General features: G+C 57.7%; 4 protein-coding genes across 4 annotated transcripts; 3 read left to right on the top strand and 1 right to left on the bottom strand.

Moving 5' to 3' along the window:
- Window positions 1-30: 30 nt before the first annotated feature.
- SLS55_003643 (uncharacterized protein) lies at window positions 31-3,822 on the bottom strand (the record flags this gene model as incomplete). Its single annotated transcript, XM_066775114.1, has 1 exon — window positions 31-3,822. The coding sequence occupies one exon, from the start codon at window positions 3,820-3,822 to the stop codon at window positions 31-33; it is 3,792 nt and encodes a 1,263-aa protein (XP_066635233.1).
- Window positions 3,823-4,659: 837 nt separating this feature from the next.
- Window positions 4,660-7,605, top strand: SLS55_003644 (uncharacterized protein; the record flags this gene model as incomplete). Its single annotated transcript, XM_066775115.1, has 5 exons — window positions 4,660-4,707; window positions 5,350-5,557; window positions 5,604-5,667; window positions 5,719-6,679; window positions 6,736-7,605. The coding sequence occupies 5 exons, from the start codon at window positions 4,660-4,662 to the stop codon at window positions 7,603-7,605; spliced, it is 2,151 nt and encodes a 716-aa protein (XP_066635234.1).
- A 362-nt stretch (window positions 7,606-7,967) lies between these two features.
- SLS55_003645 (uncharacterized protein) lies at window positions 7,968-10,474 on the top strand (the record flags this gene model as incomplete). Its single annotated transcript, XM_066775116.1, has 7 exons — window positions 7,968-8,069; window positions 8,122-8,257; window positions 8,310-8,432; window positions 8,484-9,611; window positions 9,660-9,937; window positions 9,997-10,116; window positions 10,169-10,474. The coding sequence occupies 7 exons, from the start codon at window positions 7,968-7,970 to the stop codon at window positions 10,472-10,474; spliced, it is 2,193 nt and encodes a 730-aa protein (XP_066635235.1).
- Window positions 10,475-10,823: 349 nt separating this feature from the next.
- YCF1 (ATP-binding cassette glutathione S-conjugate transporter ycf1) lies at window positions 10,824-16,007 on the top strand (the record flags this gene model as incomplete). Its single annotated transcript, XM_066775117.1, has 8 exons — window positions 10,824-11,126; window positions 11,195-13,850; window positions 13,915-14,075; window positions 14,140-14,243; window positions 14,408-14,437; window positions 14,502-14,539; window positions 14,596-15,674; window positions 15,753-16,007. The coding sequence occupies 8 exons, from the start codon at window positions 10,824-10,826 to the stop codon at window positions 16,005-16,007; spliced, it is 4,626 nt and encodes a 1,541-aa protein (XP_066635236.1).
- Window positions 16,008-17,558: the final 1,551 nt, after the last annotated feature.

Below are 17,558 nucleotides of genomic sequence, written 5' to 3' on the forward strand. Positions count from 1 at the left end.
CGACTGAAACCATTTGGAAATACTGAGCCTTCACTGCTGCGTCCTTCCACTTCGTATTGGAAGCGCTCTCGGCGTCGTTGGAGATGCAGGAGGAAATGTGGGGGAAACCGGCGAGCCCACTGGGCTCATGTGTGCAAGCCGCGATGCGAAGTCGGTATCGATGAGTGTCTGCGCATCTTCCAGTGTCACTTCCAGTTCTTTCGCAAGTGCTACTGTGACAGGATCCCACCCAGATTCTTCCCCTAAAGTGTCCCTTCTTTCCGATGTTTCGTTGCCATCGGTCCTTGCACTGCTTGGTCGAGATGAGAACCAAGCCTGGTCGGGATCAAAGCTCGGCTGATGACTCTGAGCCCAGTCCTCGTGACTGAGTCGGTGGCTTTGCTGGCGCGCAGTGTTTATCGTGTTCGTGGTATTGATGCTAAGAGCATCGGGCTCGAAAAGCATGTCTTTCTCAACGGTAGGAGTGCGTTCGATCTGCACCTGCTCGAGAATCCTACCCATACTCATTGGCCGTTCATAGGGTCTCTCGAACTGCTCCTCCTCGACCTCCAGAGGAGTGTCAATGCCCGCAGCGAGGTTACAATTCCGCTGAAGATATAAGCCAAGACGATGCGCTTGTCTATCCCAACTCTCTTCCACCAACCGCAGCGCTGCTTGCACATCCTGTTCCGACAACTGTTGAGGGGCGTGCTTCTCGATTGGATGCTTTCCCATTTTAATGGCGACCTTGTTGCGAAGTGATGAAGTCTTTGACTTGTCGTGGTGAGAAGTGTCGGCGCGCATATTCTTGACAGCCATCTCGGTCTGGCGGAGAGTTTCCTGTCGGCTCTCGATCATGGGCGGTAGCCATCGAACGGTTGTGTTGTAATGTAGCGAATTCACCAAATCGGTGAATCCCTGAAGGGGGATGCCGTTGTTCTCGCAGTGAACTTCCGTCAGAGTTGTGTTCACCTTGAGCACATCTGCTAGCGTGCTTGCTCCTTGCAACCCAAGGTTTTGGTTCTGGATGTGAAGCACTTGCAAGGACTTGTTATGCTGTAGCCCGCATAATGCCTTGTTGATTCCAACGCCGAGTTTGGCGATCTCAAGCTTTGAGTTCTCCCCGGAGATGTCCAAGCTGACAAGCGTGTCATTTTCAGTGAACATTCGTTCAAGTGCTCGACAAGTCTGCTCCGAGGCATCGTTCGGTAAGGAAACCTTGGTGATGTCGAGCTTCCTGACTGTTTTGTTTTTCGCAATCGCCAGGATCAGCTGTGCGAAGTTCGACTCCTCCTCGTAGTCTACAAGCGTGATGATGAGCTGCGTCGGTGCATAGTTCTCGGAAATTGCGGTAGTAAATTCGTCGTGGAACGTTTCGATGCGGTTTTGACTGACATCCATTAGAAGATCCCGGGATGATCCCGGACGACTGGTCATAGAGAACATCAACTGTGCGATCTGTCTGCCAGTGAGGCCGGTGTGGTCCAGTCGCAACTCGCGTAGCGAACTTGACTGAGGGCTTGCCAAATATATGGATATAGCATCCACTGTCTCGTCGTTTAGAACGGTACCGCTTAAGTTGAGCGCATGCAGCCGCCATGCGAGCAGGGTATCTGCTTTGACCAATGGCTCGGGGCCTGCTGTATGGGCGACGTTGCAGAGGTTCAAGATACGGATGTAGCCAAAAACGCTCAGCTGAGGCTCGAAAATCGCTGGGACCAAGCGCGCCGGATTGCCGGAAATGTCGATGGCTTCGAGCGTATTCTCCTGAGTGCGAAGTGCATCCAACACGAGTGACATTTTCCTCTCATTCAGGCCGCACCGCCGCATCTCCAGGCCACGGAAGTGGCACATCTTCTCCGCAGCCGCAGCGATCAGGTAATCAAGATCCGTCTCGCCTAGCTGTATGTTGTTTAGTACGATCCAGTCCACGTTTGTTGTCTGGTATTTGCACAGCGGGAACAGTGCTTCAACGATGCCGCATCCAATGTCTTTGGATTTACTTTCGTCCACGTAATCTGCGGGCTGCCGGGAAATACAAGAGGTGAAATCCATTCGGCGGACCTTCCTACTCGTAACGGCAAGCGCCCTGATCTCCTGAACCAGGAGGCAAGACCTCTCCAGATCCTCCAGAGCCAGATTGATTGGAGTGCCGCGCTTGGTCCTGGTGCACACGTGATCTGCGCCGAATCTGTCGTACAGCTCGTTGAGGACGTCCAGTTGGATGCCGGCAAAGGAGATTGTGCCGAAAGTTTCGTTGTAGCGAAGAGCTCGCATGACTGCAAGCAGTTCCAACGGACCGTATACGGGCCTTCGTGGATTGTCAGGCGGCAAGAGCTGAAAATGCGGCCAGTCTTCGTTCGGGTATGTAACCTGGTACCGTATAATGTTCGGCGGAATGTTGTAAGCAATACAATACGCACACAGTGTTCTATCCAACGACATTTCATCAACAGTCTGAGGCGTCAAAGTGGTGTTGATCTGCGCTTTGACCGTCTCAGGGACCAGGAAAATATAAGGGCGAGGATCCCATTCGGGGCGCAGGAATTGGTCGACGTGGTGGAGGCGCGTCGCAATATCTCCGGCTGCAAGAGAAGCCATAAGAAGCGTCTTGGGCTTTTGCATTGGCATTCTAAAAACGAGTTCAAATGTATCATCACTGTCGCTTAGCCGTACTGACGTGAGAGTCAAGAGTCCAAACGACACCTCATGGGGATACGATAGTAAATTCGGGCTTGAGGAGCGCTGCCGCGCTTTGAAAACCGGGATCAAATGGACCTTGTGGATACCGACGGCGAGGAAACATACACTGGACGTGACCTTGGTGAGGTCGTCCGTTGACGACGATGCCGCCTTAGAATGGCCCATGGGCCGCTGGATGACCTTGTACAAAGCAAAATGATTTGGGTCGTAGTCCCCTTCGCGCTCAACGATCCTCGCAGCGAGTCGGATGTTCTGCTCGGAAATGGGATAGTCGTCCAGGTGTCGTACGCGGTTGGCGGCGACCCGAATGGATTTGAGCCACGTGCGCATTTCGTCGGGAGACCCGAATTGTAGAGTCATAGAGTAAGCATTGTTGCTCTCTTCCTCAATGTACGATATTTCGAAAGCGAAATATGGCCGATCATCGACGAGCTGGTAGACGGCGATGATCTGACGAAGCGGAGTTCCGACGTTTCGATCACCAGAGTGATCCGACACGAAGGATTGAAAATCCTGTGCGGATCCGAAGGAAGGATTTTGGCTGTGTCTGCGGCTGAAAGACGCGCTTCGATGTAAAGGAGAGAGAAGCTCAGTAAAAGTTTCGCTAGCCTTTTGCTGGCTCTTGAACCGAACAATATGTGTCTCGGTCAGCACCAGGTATTCCTTTTTCTTGCGGAAGAGGGTGCTGCTGGTCTGCACTTCGCCATGCAGGAGCACATTGCGCGAGCGCAAGCCGACATCGTGCAATTCTCCCCAATTGACCGAGGGCGCCTTGCTAGACACGGCGCTCAGCGGTTCATCGTCCGGATCGTCCGACACAGACTGCGAGCGGCCTGACACCCAGGAGGAAATCCTTGGCACATTGCGAATGCGGGCGCCCCTGGTGTCTATAGGCGATGGCGCAGGGGAGGCGGAGGGCGCGGGCGACCTGGGCGAATAAGTGTCGGAGCCGAAGGGACTGGAAGTGCGCGAGACGTCCAGGAAAGAGCTGGCGCGGCGCTTCTGCAGCGTCTTGGGGACGGCTTTCTCCTTGGGAGAGTCGGAATCGTGGATGGGGGTCAGGGCGGCCAGCGGATTGAGCGACAGCGCGCCACCGAAGAGGCTTTTTCTTCTGGCGCTCTTGGACGACGACGTCTGCATCGCGGAGCAGTCGCGACGGGGCGCGCGAGAGGATGGAGAGGCAGCGGCGGAGGTCGCGGGCAGGCGAGCGGCGAGGCTCAGCTGGGCGTCGGGCGGGCGCAGAGTTGCGGAGGGCGATGGGTGAATGGCGTGGGGCGGCCGAGCGCGAATGCAATTTGGAGGGCTCAGGACATAACCAGCGGGGCGGGAAGGGATGGGTCCTTGCTGGCGGGGCGCTGGGGCAGGCGTTCCATCGCTGAGCTGAGCTCTTGGGGCATGGCCCGCGGGCGGACACAGTGAGGCGCGAGAGGGGAGAGTTGTGTGAGCTCTTGGACGGGTGATGCAGGGTTGGCAGCTGCGGGAATACGTCAGTGGATTAACTGCATGGCGCTTAGGGGCGGGCCCGGACGCGACATACAGCTCCCCCAAGCCGGCGACACGAGCCACCCGCCTGTGATTTCGCACTCGTATTGTATGGGAGCCGCCGCCTGAGGTGAGCCTGCCACCCGCCTGGCCGCACGCGCTGCCCGGCTGCCAAAACGCGCCCGCCGCGTGCAGCACTCTCCCGAAACAGCGGCGGCTCTGTTTCACGCCACGGTCGCGCCAGGCGTTAGCAGCGTCGCCGGCCGCGCGCGCCGGCCACGGTATTTTACGCTCCCGAACAGGCAACCCCGGCTGCCTAAGGCTGCGTCGCAAAGCCGCGGGCCCCCTGCTCGCCGCCGATCTATCGGCGGATCATCATTTTCTGTGCGTTGCAGCACATCAACGCCGCTCCGCGCACAGCACTCGATCGCCTCCAAGCCCCCAGAACTGCCTCTATTTCGCTTCCACCCCGTGCGCCCTTGACTTGCGCGCCCAATGCTAGGCCGCACATTCTTGCGCCGCTTGCAAGCCTCGCGTCCCTACGTCTGCCCGCCATGCTTGCGCAGCCCGCGAATTTTGCCGCTCGCACGAAGCCCACGAGCCCTTGACGCCTTTTGCGCCGCCCGCCGCTTCCATGCTGCCGCCCTCCTCCGCAACCAGGAAGACGCGCCTCCTCCTAAGGACGAATCTGGAAATCAAAAAATCATCGATGCTAGGAAGAAGAGAAAGTTACTGAGAAGGGAGCGAAGGGAGCGAAGGGAGCTATATAACAAAAGAAAGCTGGAGAGCAAGGAGAAACAGCAGAATGCTACACCCGTAGAAGAACCAGAAGCGGGAGAGAGCAACGACAGTCCATCGGTTATACGCAAAGTTCAAACCAAGCGTGCCGTTCCAGAGGAAGCGCCCAAGGTGGAGAAGGGTGCCGTTCCAGAGGAAGCGCCCGAGGTGGAGAAGGGTGCCGTTCCAGAGGAAGCGCCCGAGGTGGACAAGAGCGGCGAGGGTCCAGACAGCGTTGAAAAACCTTCGCCAGACGACGAAAGCTCCAAGAAGTCGGCTAAAAAGACAAAGCAGGAAAGAAGGGCGAGGGAGGCTGCAGAGCGAGAGGCTAGGAGGGCTGCGAAGAAAGAGGCGAAAGAGGCGAACGCGATCAAGAAGGCAGCCAAAAAGACTAAGCAGCAACCGCAGAAGAAGAAGGCGGAAAAGAACCCTGATATCGGAGGAGTATTGGAGCGGGCTGCTTCTGAGGTCCTGGCTGAAGCTGCTCAACACCCCACGAAGAACGAAAAGACGGAGACGATCAAGCAGGCGCTTCTTCGCGCAAAGGAACAGCGAAAGAAAATCCCAGCTCGAGAATTTCTCGCCAGCGTGTCGGCCAAGGATGTTCAGCTTACGCGTAAGCTCAAACTCCACCCTAGTCCTTGCTCTGCTAACGTGACCAGCGATTGAGGTGGAGCAACCGCCAATCCCCCAACTCTCTTATGGACTAGACCGTGTGCTGTTCAAGTATGTGTTCGCAACGCCTTGACAAGCTTCAGTAGCTGACTGTGTTTCTAGCCCTGGCGTATATCACCTCCAAGACACGAGAACTCAGGTCTACAATTTTGATCCCTACTTGCAAAGGATCATGCCGGTTGCAGACTTCAACTTTGACCTGCTTAAGAAGTACATTACCTCGTCACAAGACGAAACACTCTCAAATCTTGCTCGCAGCCTCGATAAGCGATATGTTGGATCCACTTCGAGTATGACCGCTGCGCTCGCTCATTTCCATTTCATCCTTTCGCAATGGCGAGAGATCAATACGTCAATGCTGTCCAAGGGCTTTCCAGAGCGTCTTTCCACCTTTACCAGGATCAACCGTTTGCCCGCTGCTATCTTCCTCCGGTGGAAGAACGGGACGTATGCTATTGATGCTGACAAACAGTATGATACTGCCAACATTCTGAGCATGCTGGGCCGTTCTATGGAGAAGTTGCTTACACTGCCAACGGAAGAGTTTGAACGCTACCGAAGGGGACACCCGGACCAAGTCTCGGACGAGGAACGCGAAGTTCCTGAATCGTATCACTATACCACTCAGGGCGATATGCTCATGCGTTCCCAGCTTGATGCTCAGGACAATCGCCTCCCCGGGACTGGTATGTTTGATCTCAAAACCCGTGCTGTCGTTTCTATCCGCATGGATGTGCAGGATTGGAAGGAGAACACGGGATACCAGATCAAGACGGGCACCGGCAATTTTGAGTCGTTTGAGCGCGAGTACTACGACATGATGAGATCAACCATGCTTAAATACTCGCTACAGGTTCGCATGGGTAGGATGGATGGCATCTTCGTCGCCTTTCATAACATTGAGCGTATCTTCGGCTTCCAGTATGTCAGTCTGGATGAAATGGACATGGCACTCCACAATCCCAAGAGCAAGACACGCCACCTGGGAGACCAGGAATTCCGCATCAGTGTGGACCTCTTGAATAAAGCTCTGAATATGGCAACGGAAAGGTTCCCTGAGACTGTAAGCATCGGTAGAACATGACCTCGAGACTTCTTTGATGCTGACCCGACAAACAGTCCATTCGCTTCCATTTCGAAGCTCGCGAGGGCGTTGAACCGTTCATGTACATCTTTGCCGAAGCAATGCCAGAAGAGGAAGTGCAAAAAATCCAAGAGGCCAACAAGGCAAGAACAGAACAGTGGGAGAGAAAGGTTCTTGGCTTGGAGAGCGACCAGACAGAAGATGTCACACTCCGCGTTGCGAACCACCCCGCCGTTCCTGAGCACCGGGCGGTTGATGCCGTGACGCTACCGGAGCTCTTCGAGATTCCGGACGAGGAACCCCCGTGGAGCTCCGTGGCCCCACATGCTCAACCTGAGGCACTTGAGAAAAACATTTTGGAGGAAACCGACGGTTCGCATAGTACTGCCACGGCCGAGAACTCCACAGGAGTGTCCAGTGGTGCTGATGGCAGCGAAGCGGGAGAGCCAGCTTCGGGGTCGCTTCTCGCTTTGAAGCTCTGGACGAGAAACAAGATCAACGGTGAAAGCGTCGGCCGTGTAGATGACGTGACGGAAGAAACTGAGTGGACTGTGGATTACCAGTTCGAAGAGCTTTCGCCTGCAGATGCGCAAAAGCGCTATGCCGAGTCCAAGAGGCGGCGGGCGGTTGGGCTGGAGGATCCCGAGCTCAGGAAAGAGGGTCTCGAAGAGGAAGAGAAGGTGCTGAGCTTCTACCAGCGGAGATTGCGGGAGCTCAGTAAGAGCGGTAGACAATGGCGCGACCAGAAGGACGAGGAAGCAAAAGACAAGGAGAAGGTTGTTCTCGATCTCGAGCCGCGAGATGGGCCAATGGCAGCGAAGGAAGTCCAGCCGACGGAGCAGTTGGTCAGAGCTGCTGTCGGCGTGGATGACTACATGAGCTGGCTGTATGGAAAGCGGGACTGAACAAGGACAAGGGCAAACGACGCGGATGTAGAAAAGTATTGTATTCTAAGGTTTGGTTGTGCGCGGACATAGTCTTCCGCTGTAACGGATATGGCCCGGCGTTGGGCAAATAAAATGGGCTTCCCTACTCTGAAGATGCAAACTTGGTGTGAAATGGCGCACGGACCGGCGCGGCGTCATTCTATTGCCCGGAGCTCCAGGTGCGCAAACCTAGCTTCCGCGGGGTCACAAACAGCTCTCAGGTCCCTTTTCCGACCCGCGCCGATCTGCTTAGACGCAGTCTACTCCACCAAGCGTCGCCCTTTGCGAACTGGAATACCCATGCGCCGGCTGTAGCTTCTGGACCCACCCGTTGGCGCAACATGGCGGCACCGTCGCAAGAGGACGTCGACAGCTTCCTCAGCTTTTGCGAGATCGTCACCGGCAGAAGACCTGACCCAAAGTTTGCGCCGCGTTATATTAAGGTGAGAGCACGGCGCTTCAGCCTCGCAGCTGCATGGACTGACGCTCGGCCAGGATGCGAATGGTGACCTGGACCGCGCCATCAGCAACTTCGAGCAGGACCCCAATCGCTACGCTGCCGACAAGTATGACGAAACTCTCTTTTCGCAAGATCGCGATGGCGGGAGCAACCAGTATGCCGGAGTACCCTGTGAGTGCCCATTGCGTGCCTGCGCTGCGAGGCCTGACGAGTGCGCGAGCAGCTTTCCAAATCGACCACGCGAACGAATCCCTCGCCCAGTACCCTCAGAGCACCGCCGCCACCCGGCCCAATACCCCGAGTAATAGTATGCACGATTCCGGCATGGGAGACTCCCAGGCCTTGGGTGCGCCCGCAACACGGAGTTTCGCGAGCTAGACGCTGACCGCCATGCTAGATGCAGGAGTAGGCCAAGAGACTGGCGTGGTGGGCGCATCAGGGGTCCAGTTTGGCCCTGCGACCCAGGAGTACTACGAGCAGAACCAATGGGCCATGACCACCGTTTCCAGCACTGTTCCCGACCCCCCTCCCGCTCAGCGCAAGAGAGAACCTGGCGAGCCGGCGTTTATGAAGCCCCTTCCTTCTCAGGACTACCTTCCCTCACTGCTCACCATTCTCAACGCAATCCCCAGGTCCCACAACGCACTCCTCATGAAGAGCCATAGTATCCCGCATTACGGTCAAGATCCACAGTGGTGGACCGGAAATCCCATCGCTGTAGCTCAAACAATTGACCTCGACGACGTACGCCAGGACGATTCGCAACTGGACATCATTCATGAGACACAAAGGATCATGGCCTTCTTAGACTATACTGATCGCGCGTATGGGAGTGTTGAACCACTAAACAAGATTGAAGGCGGCGAAGGCAGTTCGAGGGATACAGAAGCCGTGCGGTTCCTGGAGGCTTGGCATGCTGCTGCCTCGCAGCTCGAGCCTGGCGCTGGGCACGAGACACTATTCGAGACTACCGCCCGCGAGATCCGGTCTGGACAAGAGGTATCGAGCGCAAGTTTCAAGTGCTTGATGCCGATTCTGAGTAACCGTGGTGCTGATGTCCCCGCATCGCTGTACGACGTTCTGGACGAGACTATTTGGTCCAACGATCTTGACGGTTCCAAGGATGTACATGCGTCAATCAGCAGCCTTGCTGAAGTACTAGTAATGGTCGTGAAGCAGCCGGACTCGACCGCGACGGGTCTCAACATGACGATACCTTCCTTCTGGTACGTCGACAGATACATGGCTCAGAACGAGGCAAAGGCCAAGCAGATGAGAAAAGCCCGCGCAGAGAAGAAGAGCGAGCTCGGACAGATCGAGGCACAGTCGCAACGCTACTCGAAATTCCACTACAATGGCACCTCCGGGAACTCACTAGATCTACTGGAGGTAGCCATGTCTGCCATGACCATGCAACCTCTGAGTCCCACAGGCGATCCCATGCCTAACCTCAACGCTGAACGCGATGCCCGGTTGCATCAAAGGATCCAGAGTGTCTACGACAGAGTCAAGAAGAAACTCGAAGGTATAGTGGCATGTCGTTGTTTGGAAGAAGCTATCTGACATGGAATAGTACTCAAAACTCAAGAAGAAGAGGCACGGAAAGCGTACGATGAGCTTTCTGGTCTTCTCAAGGAGCCGATAGAAGGAGCAGAAGATAACCCGACGGTCAAATACCAGCTTTGCGGTATCTCGTCGGACCCTGCGGTGACGTACATCCAAACCCGGCGCAACCTCAACGTTGATCAGGACATGGATGAAGCCGAGGCGGTGGGAGATGCAGAGACAGCACGGACTCCGACTGACTGGTGGAGGATTCACTACGACAGCACGGGCCAGATATCCAAGTCGGTGAGTGAAGTGTATGCGGACAACAGCAAGGGGCGCTGGGGCTAACGCTCGGTCTGTAGCGCATCTCTGAGGTTGATGTTCTCGCGGCAGCGGCCATGGAAAATCGCGAGATTCTCCTGGTCTATGCCAGCGAGAAGGCGCTGAGTGAGCGTTTCGAAGACGCGCCGCAGGCGCTTGCTGTAAGCCCTCCAGTTACAATGGCACGCTTCTCCGGTATTGATTGGCTTCCAGGAATTCGTCTCCGCAGACAGCATGCTGTTCCGTGAAGAGCTTGCTCAGGATGCTGAGCAACCTCCTCCCTACGACGGCAGCGGGCCAGCAGGTGGCGACGAAGACGCGGGCTTTGGGACCATGTCGGCGAAGGAATGGTACGAAGAAGGGCAGCAGAAGCAGCCTGAAATGGCGGAGAAGGGGGCGGGCCTCGTGGCGGAGATGGCGGCTGGAGCAAGTAGGGGCGCGGATACGGATGCGGACGCGACCATGGCAGATGCGGTCGGTCTTAGCTCGCAGCACATTGAATTCGCGGATGGCAAGTAGGATAATAGCCAGCAGTCACGGTGCTCGCATGTACGGATATATTAATGCAGGCAAACTCGGTCAGCGTCGCGACCTCGCGCAGGTATCGCCGAAGCTAACTCCGGAAGAGTGGGTGGCTTGGCGAGCTAATGCCTTGGGGCGATCCGTGGAGCTTATCCGCTTACCTGAGTGACGTCTCGAAGCCCGACCGTCCCGTTGGTTCTTCTTCGCCTTCTAAAAGGTCGGCCCCGAGGCGTTGGTCCTGCTTACACATCCTCTCAACCTCCCCCCTCCCCCCTCCTCCCATCCGCCCTCCCTGCGCAGCGTGGACCCGTGGACTCTTCGACCGCTCCGTGCAGCGACAGCTTCAATGCACATCTCCGACGCTGCACAGTCGCCGCTGCTGTCCCCGAACGCGCCCTCCGACGCCGCCGCCTTCGTAGGCTTTCTGGCGGCCGACCCCTCCAGGCACCAGCCACTATGCGGTGATCCGGAGGGCTGGGGGCCGGTGAGCCGCTATCGCTGGGACTTGACGAGCTGTTTCCTCGACGTGTGGATAACGACGGTTGCCGTGTTGTTTGGGATCCTGGGCGGCGGTGCGGCGGTGTACTACCTCCTGCGCAAATGCGCCCCGCAGCCGGTGCGGAGGAATTGGCACTTCTACGCGAAGCTGGTGAGTTCCCTGGCTTCCCTGACAGCCTCTGCCGCTGCCTCTGGCCTAACGTCTGTGTCTGCGCGTAGTCCCTCATCGTCGGCCTCGTTGCCACCCACGCCCTGCAGGCCGCTCTGCAGATCGAATACTACAAGCACATCTGGGCCGGCGATTTCAGGTTCTGGACGACCATCATCACCGTCGTTTCGTTCGGCGTCATTTTCTACATCCAGTACCTCGAACACTACCGGTCGCGGAATGCCAATGGCGTCGCCTTGTTCTACTGGCTGCTTCTACTCCTCGCCTACGGCGTCAAGCTGCGCTCCCTCATTTCCCAAAATCTCTACAAGACCCACGTGGCCTACTTTGTGACGTTTTGCGTGAGTGTGGGATTGGCTTTGGCCGAATTCGTTCTCGAATGGCTGGTCCCGAAGCAGCTCAGCGCCTACGATGCGCTCGGCGACGAGGACGAATGCCCGTTTGAGTATGCCGACATCTTCTCCGTTCTCACCTTTAGCTGGATGACGCCGATGATGAAGTACGGCTACAAGAACTTCCTGACGCAGGATGATCTGTGGAACCTGAGGAAGCGGGACACTACTGAGGCGACCGTGGAGAGGTTCACCGAGGTCTGGCATCACGAGCTGGAGAAGAAGAGCCATCCGTCTCTATGGATCGCTATGGGCAAGGCTTTTGGCGCCCCCTACTTGAGAGGTGCCATGATCAAGTGCGGCAGCGATGTCCTAGCCTTTGTTCAGCCGCAGCTCCTCCGTCTGCTGATCAAGTTTGTCGATTCTTATCGGACGGACGACCCCGAACCGCCCATTCGCGGTGCAGCTATTGCTCTTGCAATGTTTGCCGTGTCAGTCTCCCAGACGGCTTGTCTGCATCAGTACTTCCAAAGGGCTTTCGAGACTGGCATGCGCGTCAAATCCTCGCTCACTGCCGCGATCTATGGCAAGGCTCTGCGCCTCTCGAACGAGGGACGTGCGGCCAAGTCCACCGGCGACATTGTGAACTACATGGCTGTGGATACCCAGCGTCTTCAAGACCTGACGCAATTCGGCATCCAGCTTTGGTCTGCCCCTTTCCAGATCGTCCTCTGCATGTTCTCGCTCTACAAGCTTGTGGGATTGAGCATGTTGGCCGGTGTCGGCGCCATGATCATTATGATTCCTGTTAACGGTTTCATCGCCCGCATCATGAAGACTCTGCAGAAGAAGCAGATGAAGAACAAAGACGCCAGGACCAGGCTGATGACCGAGATCCTGAACAACATGAAGTCCATCAAGCTATATGCTTGGACCACGGCTTTCTTGAACAAACTCAACTTCATCCGCAACGACCAGGAACTCAAGACTCTTAGGAAGATTGGCGCTGCCCAGGCATTCGCCAACTTTACATGGTCCACGACTCCTTTCCTAGTGTCCTGCTCTACCTTCGCTGTGTTTGTCCTGACGACCGACCGGCCGCTGACCACCGACATCGTTTTCCCGGCCTTGACGCTTTTCAACCTGTTGACCTTCCCTCTCTCAATTCTGCCAATGATCATTACCTCCATAATCGAAGCTAGCGTGGCTGTCGCGCGTCTTACCAGCTATTTGCTGGCCGAAGAGCTTCAAGAGGATGCAGTCCTCCACGAGCCGCCGGTGGACGAGGATGGAGAAGAAAGCGTCCGAATTAGGGACGGCACTTTCACCTGGAACAAATCCGAGTCGAGGCTCGCTCTACAGGACATTAACTTCACTGCGAGGAGGGGTGAACTGACTTGCGTTGTTGGTCGGGTCGGAGCTGGAAAGTCGTCGTTCCTGCAATCCATGCTCGGCGATCTCTGGAAAGTCAAGGGCATCGTAGTAGTGAAGGGCAAGACAGCGTACGTGGCGCAGCAGGCGTGGGTGATGAACGCGTCTGTCAGGGAGAACATTGTCTTCGGTTACCGGTGGGACCCGCACTTCTATGATCGTACTGTTAAAGCTTGCGCGCTCATCGACGACTTCGCATCCCTTCCCGACGGAGATCAAACGGAAGTTGGAGAGCGTGGTATTTCACTTTCGGGAGGTCAAAAGGCACGCTTGACGTTGGCCAGAGCTGTTTACGCCCGAGCTGATATCTACCTTCTTGATGATGTTCTTTCTGCTGTAGACCAGCACGTTGGCAGGCACATCATCGATAACGTCCTCGGGCCGCACGGTCTGCTTGCGAGTCGAACTCGTATTCTGGCTACCAACTCGATCCCTGTACTTATGGAAGCGAACTACGTCCACCTTCTGCGCGAGGGCAAGATCATCGAGCACGGCACCTACGAGCAATTGATGGCGATGAAGGGAGAAATTGCTAACCTCATTCGCACGGCACACAACGAGGACTCCGAGGACGAGGGTGAGATGGGAAGCAGTGACGAATCCGGAACGGTGTATGGTCTCGGCACAGGATCCGACGAACAACTTGAGACTGAGGAGGCGCAAGAGGGCGTTGGGCAACTGGCCCCAATCCGGCCGGCTGGCGGCACGGGCCGCAAGCACACCGGTCTTGAGCTGCGTCGTGCCAGCACTGCGAGCTTCCGTGGCCCTCGTGGCAAGCTTACGGATGAAGAAGGTGCAGGCTTGAAGAGCAAGCAGACAAAGGAGTTCTCGGAACAGGGCAAGGTCAAATGGAGCGTCTATGCGGAGTACGCAAGGACCAGCAACCTGATCGCAGTCGCCATTTACCTGCTGACTCTCGTCGGCGCGCAAATGGCTCAAATTGGTACGTTGCGTCACTCTTATCGTGTCCATCGATCTTCAGCCGGATCGTGCTAACAGGGGTTCAGGCGGCAGTGTCTGGCTGAAGCAGTGGTCCGAGGTCAATGGCGAGTACGGCGGGAACCGCAACGTGGGCAAGTACATCGGCATCTATTTTGCTTTTGGGTTTGGCTCCGCTGCACTTGTAGTCGTTCAGACCCTCATTCTGTGGATCTTCTGCTCTATCGAGGTAAGTGGCCGCGGCCGGGTCCATTTGTGGCAGAGAGATCGCGCAGCTGACATCTCGCCTGTAGGCATCCCGCAAGCTGCATGAGAGGATGGCCTTCGCAATCTTCAGATCGCCAATGAGCTTCTTCGAGACGACGCCGGCAGGTCGTATCCTGAATCGGTTTTCCAGGTAAGTTGAGATTCCACGAATCTGCAACCGGACGAAAGCGCGCCGCCTGCATGCGAGTGGTGCGTTACGAGCGGGGTTGCTGCACGCTGCACCACATGCATAGCCCAGACACATCCCAGATTCGTTTGCCGAATTCTCTGGCTTGCAGCTAACATGACCGGCAGTGACATCTATCGCGTGGACGAGGTTCTGGCGTAAGTCTAGCCGCCAACAACAGGGGTCTTCCCGCTCGTACAATGTTGCTAACAAACCTCACAGGCGCACCTTCAACATGCTCTTCGTCAATTCAGCAAGAGGTAAGCCTTCACATGCAACCAGCCTCCAGCTTCTCCATCTGGCTAACGATCAACAGCTGCTTTCACCCTTGCGGTCATCTCGGCATCGACGCCCATCTTTATTGTCTTGATCATTCCACTCGGGGGATTGTACCTGTACATCCAGCGGTACTACCTGCGCACCTCGCGAGAGCTCAAACGCCTGGACAGCGTCAGCAAGAGCCCCATCTACGCGCACTTCCAGGAATCACTTAGTGGCATTTCCACCATCCGCGCTTACCGGCAGCAGGGCCGTTTCGCCCAGGAAAACGAGTGGCGCGTGGACGCCAATCTGCGGGCCTACTTCCCCTCCATCAATGCGAACCGCTGGCTGGCCGTCCGGCTCGAGTTCATTGGTTCAATCATCATCCTGGCATCCGCAGGCTTTGCCATCGTCTCTGTGTCGACGGGCAGCGGCCTGTCCGCCGGTATGGTGGGTTTGGCCATGTCCTACGCGTTGCAGATCACCCAATCACTCAATTGGATCGTCCGGCAGACGGTGGAGGTTGAGACAAATATCGTCTCTGTGGAACGTGTGTTGGAGTACGCTCGCTTGCCGAGCGAGGCGCCCGAGATCATTTCCAAGAAGAGGCCGCCGATCGCGTGGCCGTCCAACGGCGCGGTGAGATTCAACGACTTTAGCACCAGGTATAGACCCGGTCTGGACCTGGTGCTGAAAAACATCAACCTGGACGTCAAGGCACGGGAGAAGATTGGCGTGGTTGGTCGCACGGGTGCAGGGAAGAGTTCGCTCACCCTTGCCCTCTTCCGCATCATTGAGCCGACAGACGGCTGTGTGAGCATCGACGACCTGAACACAAGCACCATTGGCCTTCTAGATCTGCGGCGCCGGCTTGCCATCATCCCGCAAGACGCCGCGCTGTTCGAGGGCACGGTCCGGGACAACCTGGACCCAGGCCACGTCCACGATGATACAGAGTTGTGGAGCGCACTGGATCACGCGCGACTCAAGGACTATGTGGCGAGCATGCCCGGCAGACTGGATGCGCAGATACACGAGGGAGGGTCGAATCTCAGCCAGGGCCAGCGACAGCTGGTGTCCCTGGCGCGCGCGCTGCTCGCCCCGAGCAACATCCTGGTGCTGGACGAGGCAACGGTGAGTTGATGCGCTGTCATGACATATCCTCCAAACAAGAAACGAGTCTCGGCTAACGGGGGTTGCGGGAAAATGCAGGCGGCGGTCGACGTCGAGACGGATGCAATGCTCCAGACGACGCTGCGGAGCCCCGTTTTTAGCAATCGGACAATTATCACGATTGCGCACCGGATCAACACGATCCTCGATTCGGACCGGATTGTGGTGCTTGACAAGGGCGAGGTGGCCGAATTCGACACGCCGGCAGAGCTGGTGCGGCGCAAGGGTCTTTTCTACGAGCTGGTCAGGGAGGCGAACCTGCTGGGCGCGGTGGAGACGGTGACACCGCAGTGAGATGCTAAAAGTTGCTGCTGCCCGGCAGCCCGGTTAGCGGTTGCGCGTCGGTCAAGCGAGAGCCGCTGATGGCCAACGGGAAGTCGCCGCCAGCGGGCCAGGCCGCACGGGGATGCGAGTGTGCCAAAGCCGGGCGGCAGGCACGGGGGACGGCGAATGGCTGTACGTAGGTGGATAGGGTACTAAAGCACTAATATGTAGTGGGCTGAGAAGGGAAAGTGGTGAGCAGGGGCGCATCGCGCTGCTGCGCCGACGTGTGCAGGGCTCTCAACCCAGAGCGAGTGAGCCGGCCCAGTCGAGCCCGTCACGCCCGCCCCCCGGCGCCCGTTTGCCGCTGCTTGCACGTTTCGGGGGCTCGGCTGGCCTCGCCTCTCCTTTCAAGTGCGTCCGCATTGCTTTTGCGGGGAGGGCGGACGGCGGCTCCTAGGGCTGAGCGCCCTGGTAGACTCGATGCTTTGGTGCTAGTCGAGCGGGCGGCCCGCGGCAGGCCAGGTACGCGAGCCGTGGCGGTCTGCTATTCTGAGGCAAATTGGGCGAAGGGGCAGCGGACGGCGAGGGTCTGGTGCGTGTGGTGGCTGCGACGGCAGAGCGTGCGTCAAACGGCCTGCCGTCCTGCGCGGCGGTATGGGGCAGCGCGGAAGCAGTCGAGCGGTCCGGCGCGCGGTGTCACGCTAGCGCGCAGGCCCTGTGGGCGAGTGAGATCGCGCGGGCACTACGATCTCGAGGGCTGCGTGTCTATCTCGATGCGATGGGTCTCATCAGATCTGCCGCCGCGGCGCGAGATTCATGATTTTTGCCCTTCCCCGGTCGGTGGAGTTCTGCGGCCAGGTGTCGCAAGACGCAATCGGCGGCAGCGGAAGCGCGTCCCGATGATCTCCACCTGGCTCCCCCCGGCCTCTCCGCAGCATCGCCGCCCGCTTCGATCGCGCTGACGCCTCGGAGCGGGCTGTCCGCGACGGCTCCCAGGACGTTGCCAAGGCCAGGGTTCGCCGGGTTTCATCATGCTGCGTGCGCGCCCACACACACCGCTGGCGGCCGGCAATCTCGACAGCGCGAGATCGATGCTCGCTCGCATGCGGCGCCGACCCGCCCCGGCTGCGCCCCCAGCACCAGCGGCCACTTCTTGCCCGGGCGCCGCTCCCCACAGGGCCTGGCAATTTTCTTTCGTTTTGTAGCACCGCGCACGCACGCAGCCTCGCCTCGTCTGCGCTCGCCCGGGGGGTGCCGCGGGGGTCGCTGGGCTGCTGCTGCTGGAGGGCGGATGGCATGGTCCCGCGGCCTTCTTATACCAGCCCGGCGCCGGCCAGGCTGTGCGAGGAGCTCTTCCGAACGTCGCCAATCGTCTCGTCCGTTTCATCACGCCTCTCATCGATCTTGTTGTGTCGCGCGGCACAGTGCTCCGCCAATAATCGCCCACGTGCAGCACCATCTCACTTCCCAGCGCTCCGTCTCGCGGCCTTACCACTCCCTCTCCCCGCCAGATCAGCTGCCACGCGCCTGTGGTCGTACCAGCAGCAGCCGCGCTCTCCGATCGCCCGCGCGCCGCCTCGG

Source organism: Diplodia seriata (assembly GCF_021436955.1).
Source record: "Diplodia seriata strain FDS-637 chromosome Unknown scaffold_3, whole genome shotgun sequence".
NCBI classification, from domain to species: domain Eukaryota; kingdom Fungi; phylum Ascomycota; class Dothideomycetes; order Botryosphaeriales; family Botryosphaeriaceae; genus Diplodia; species Diplodia seriata.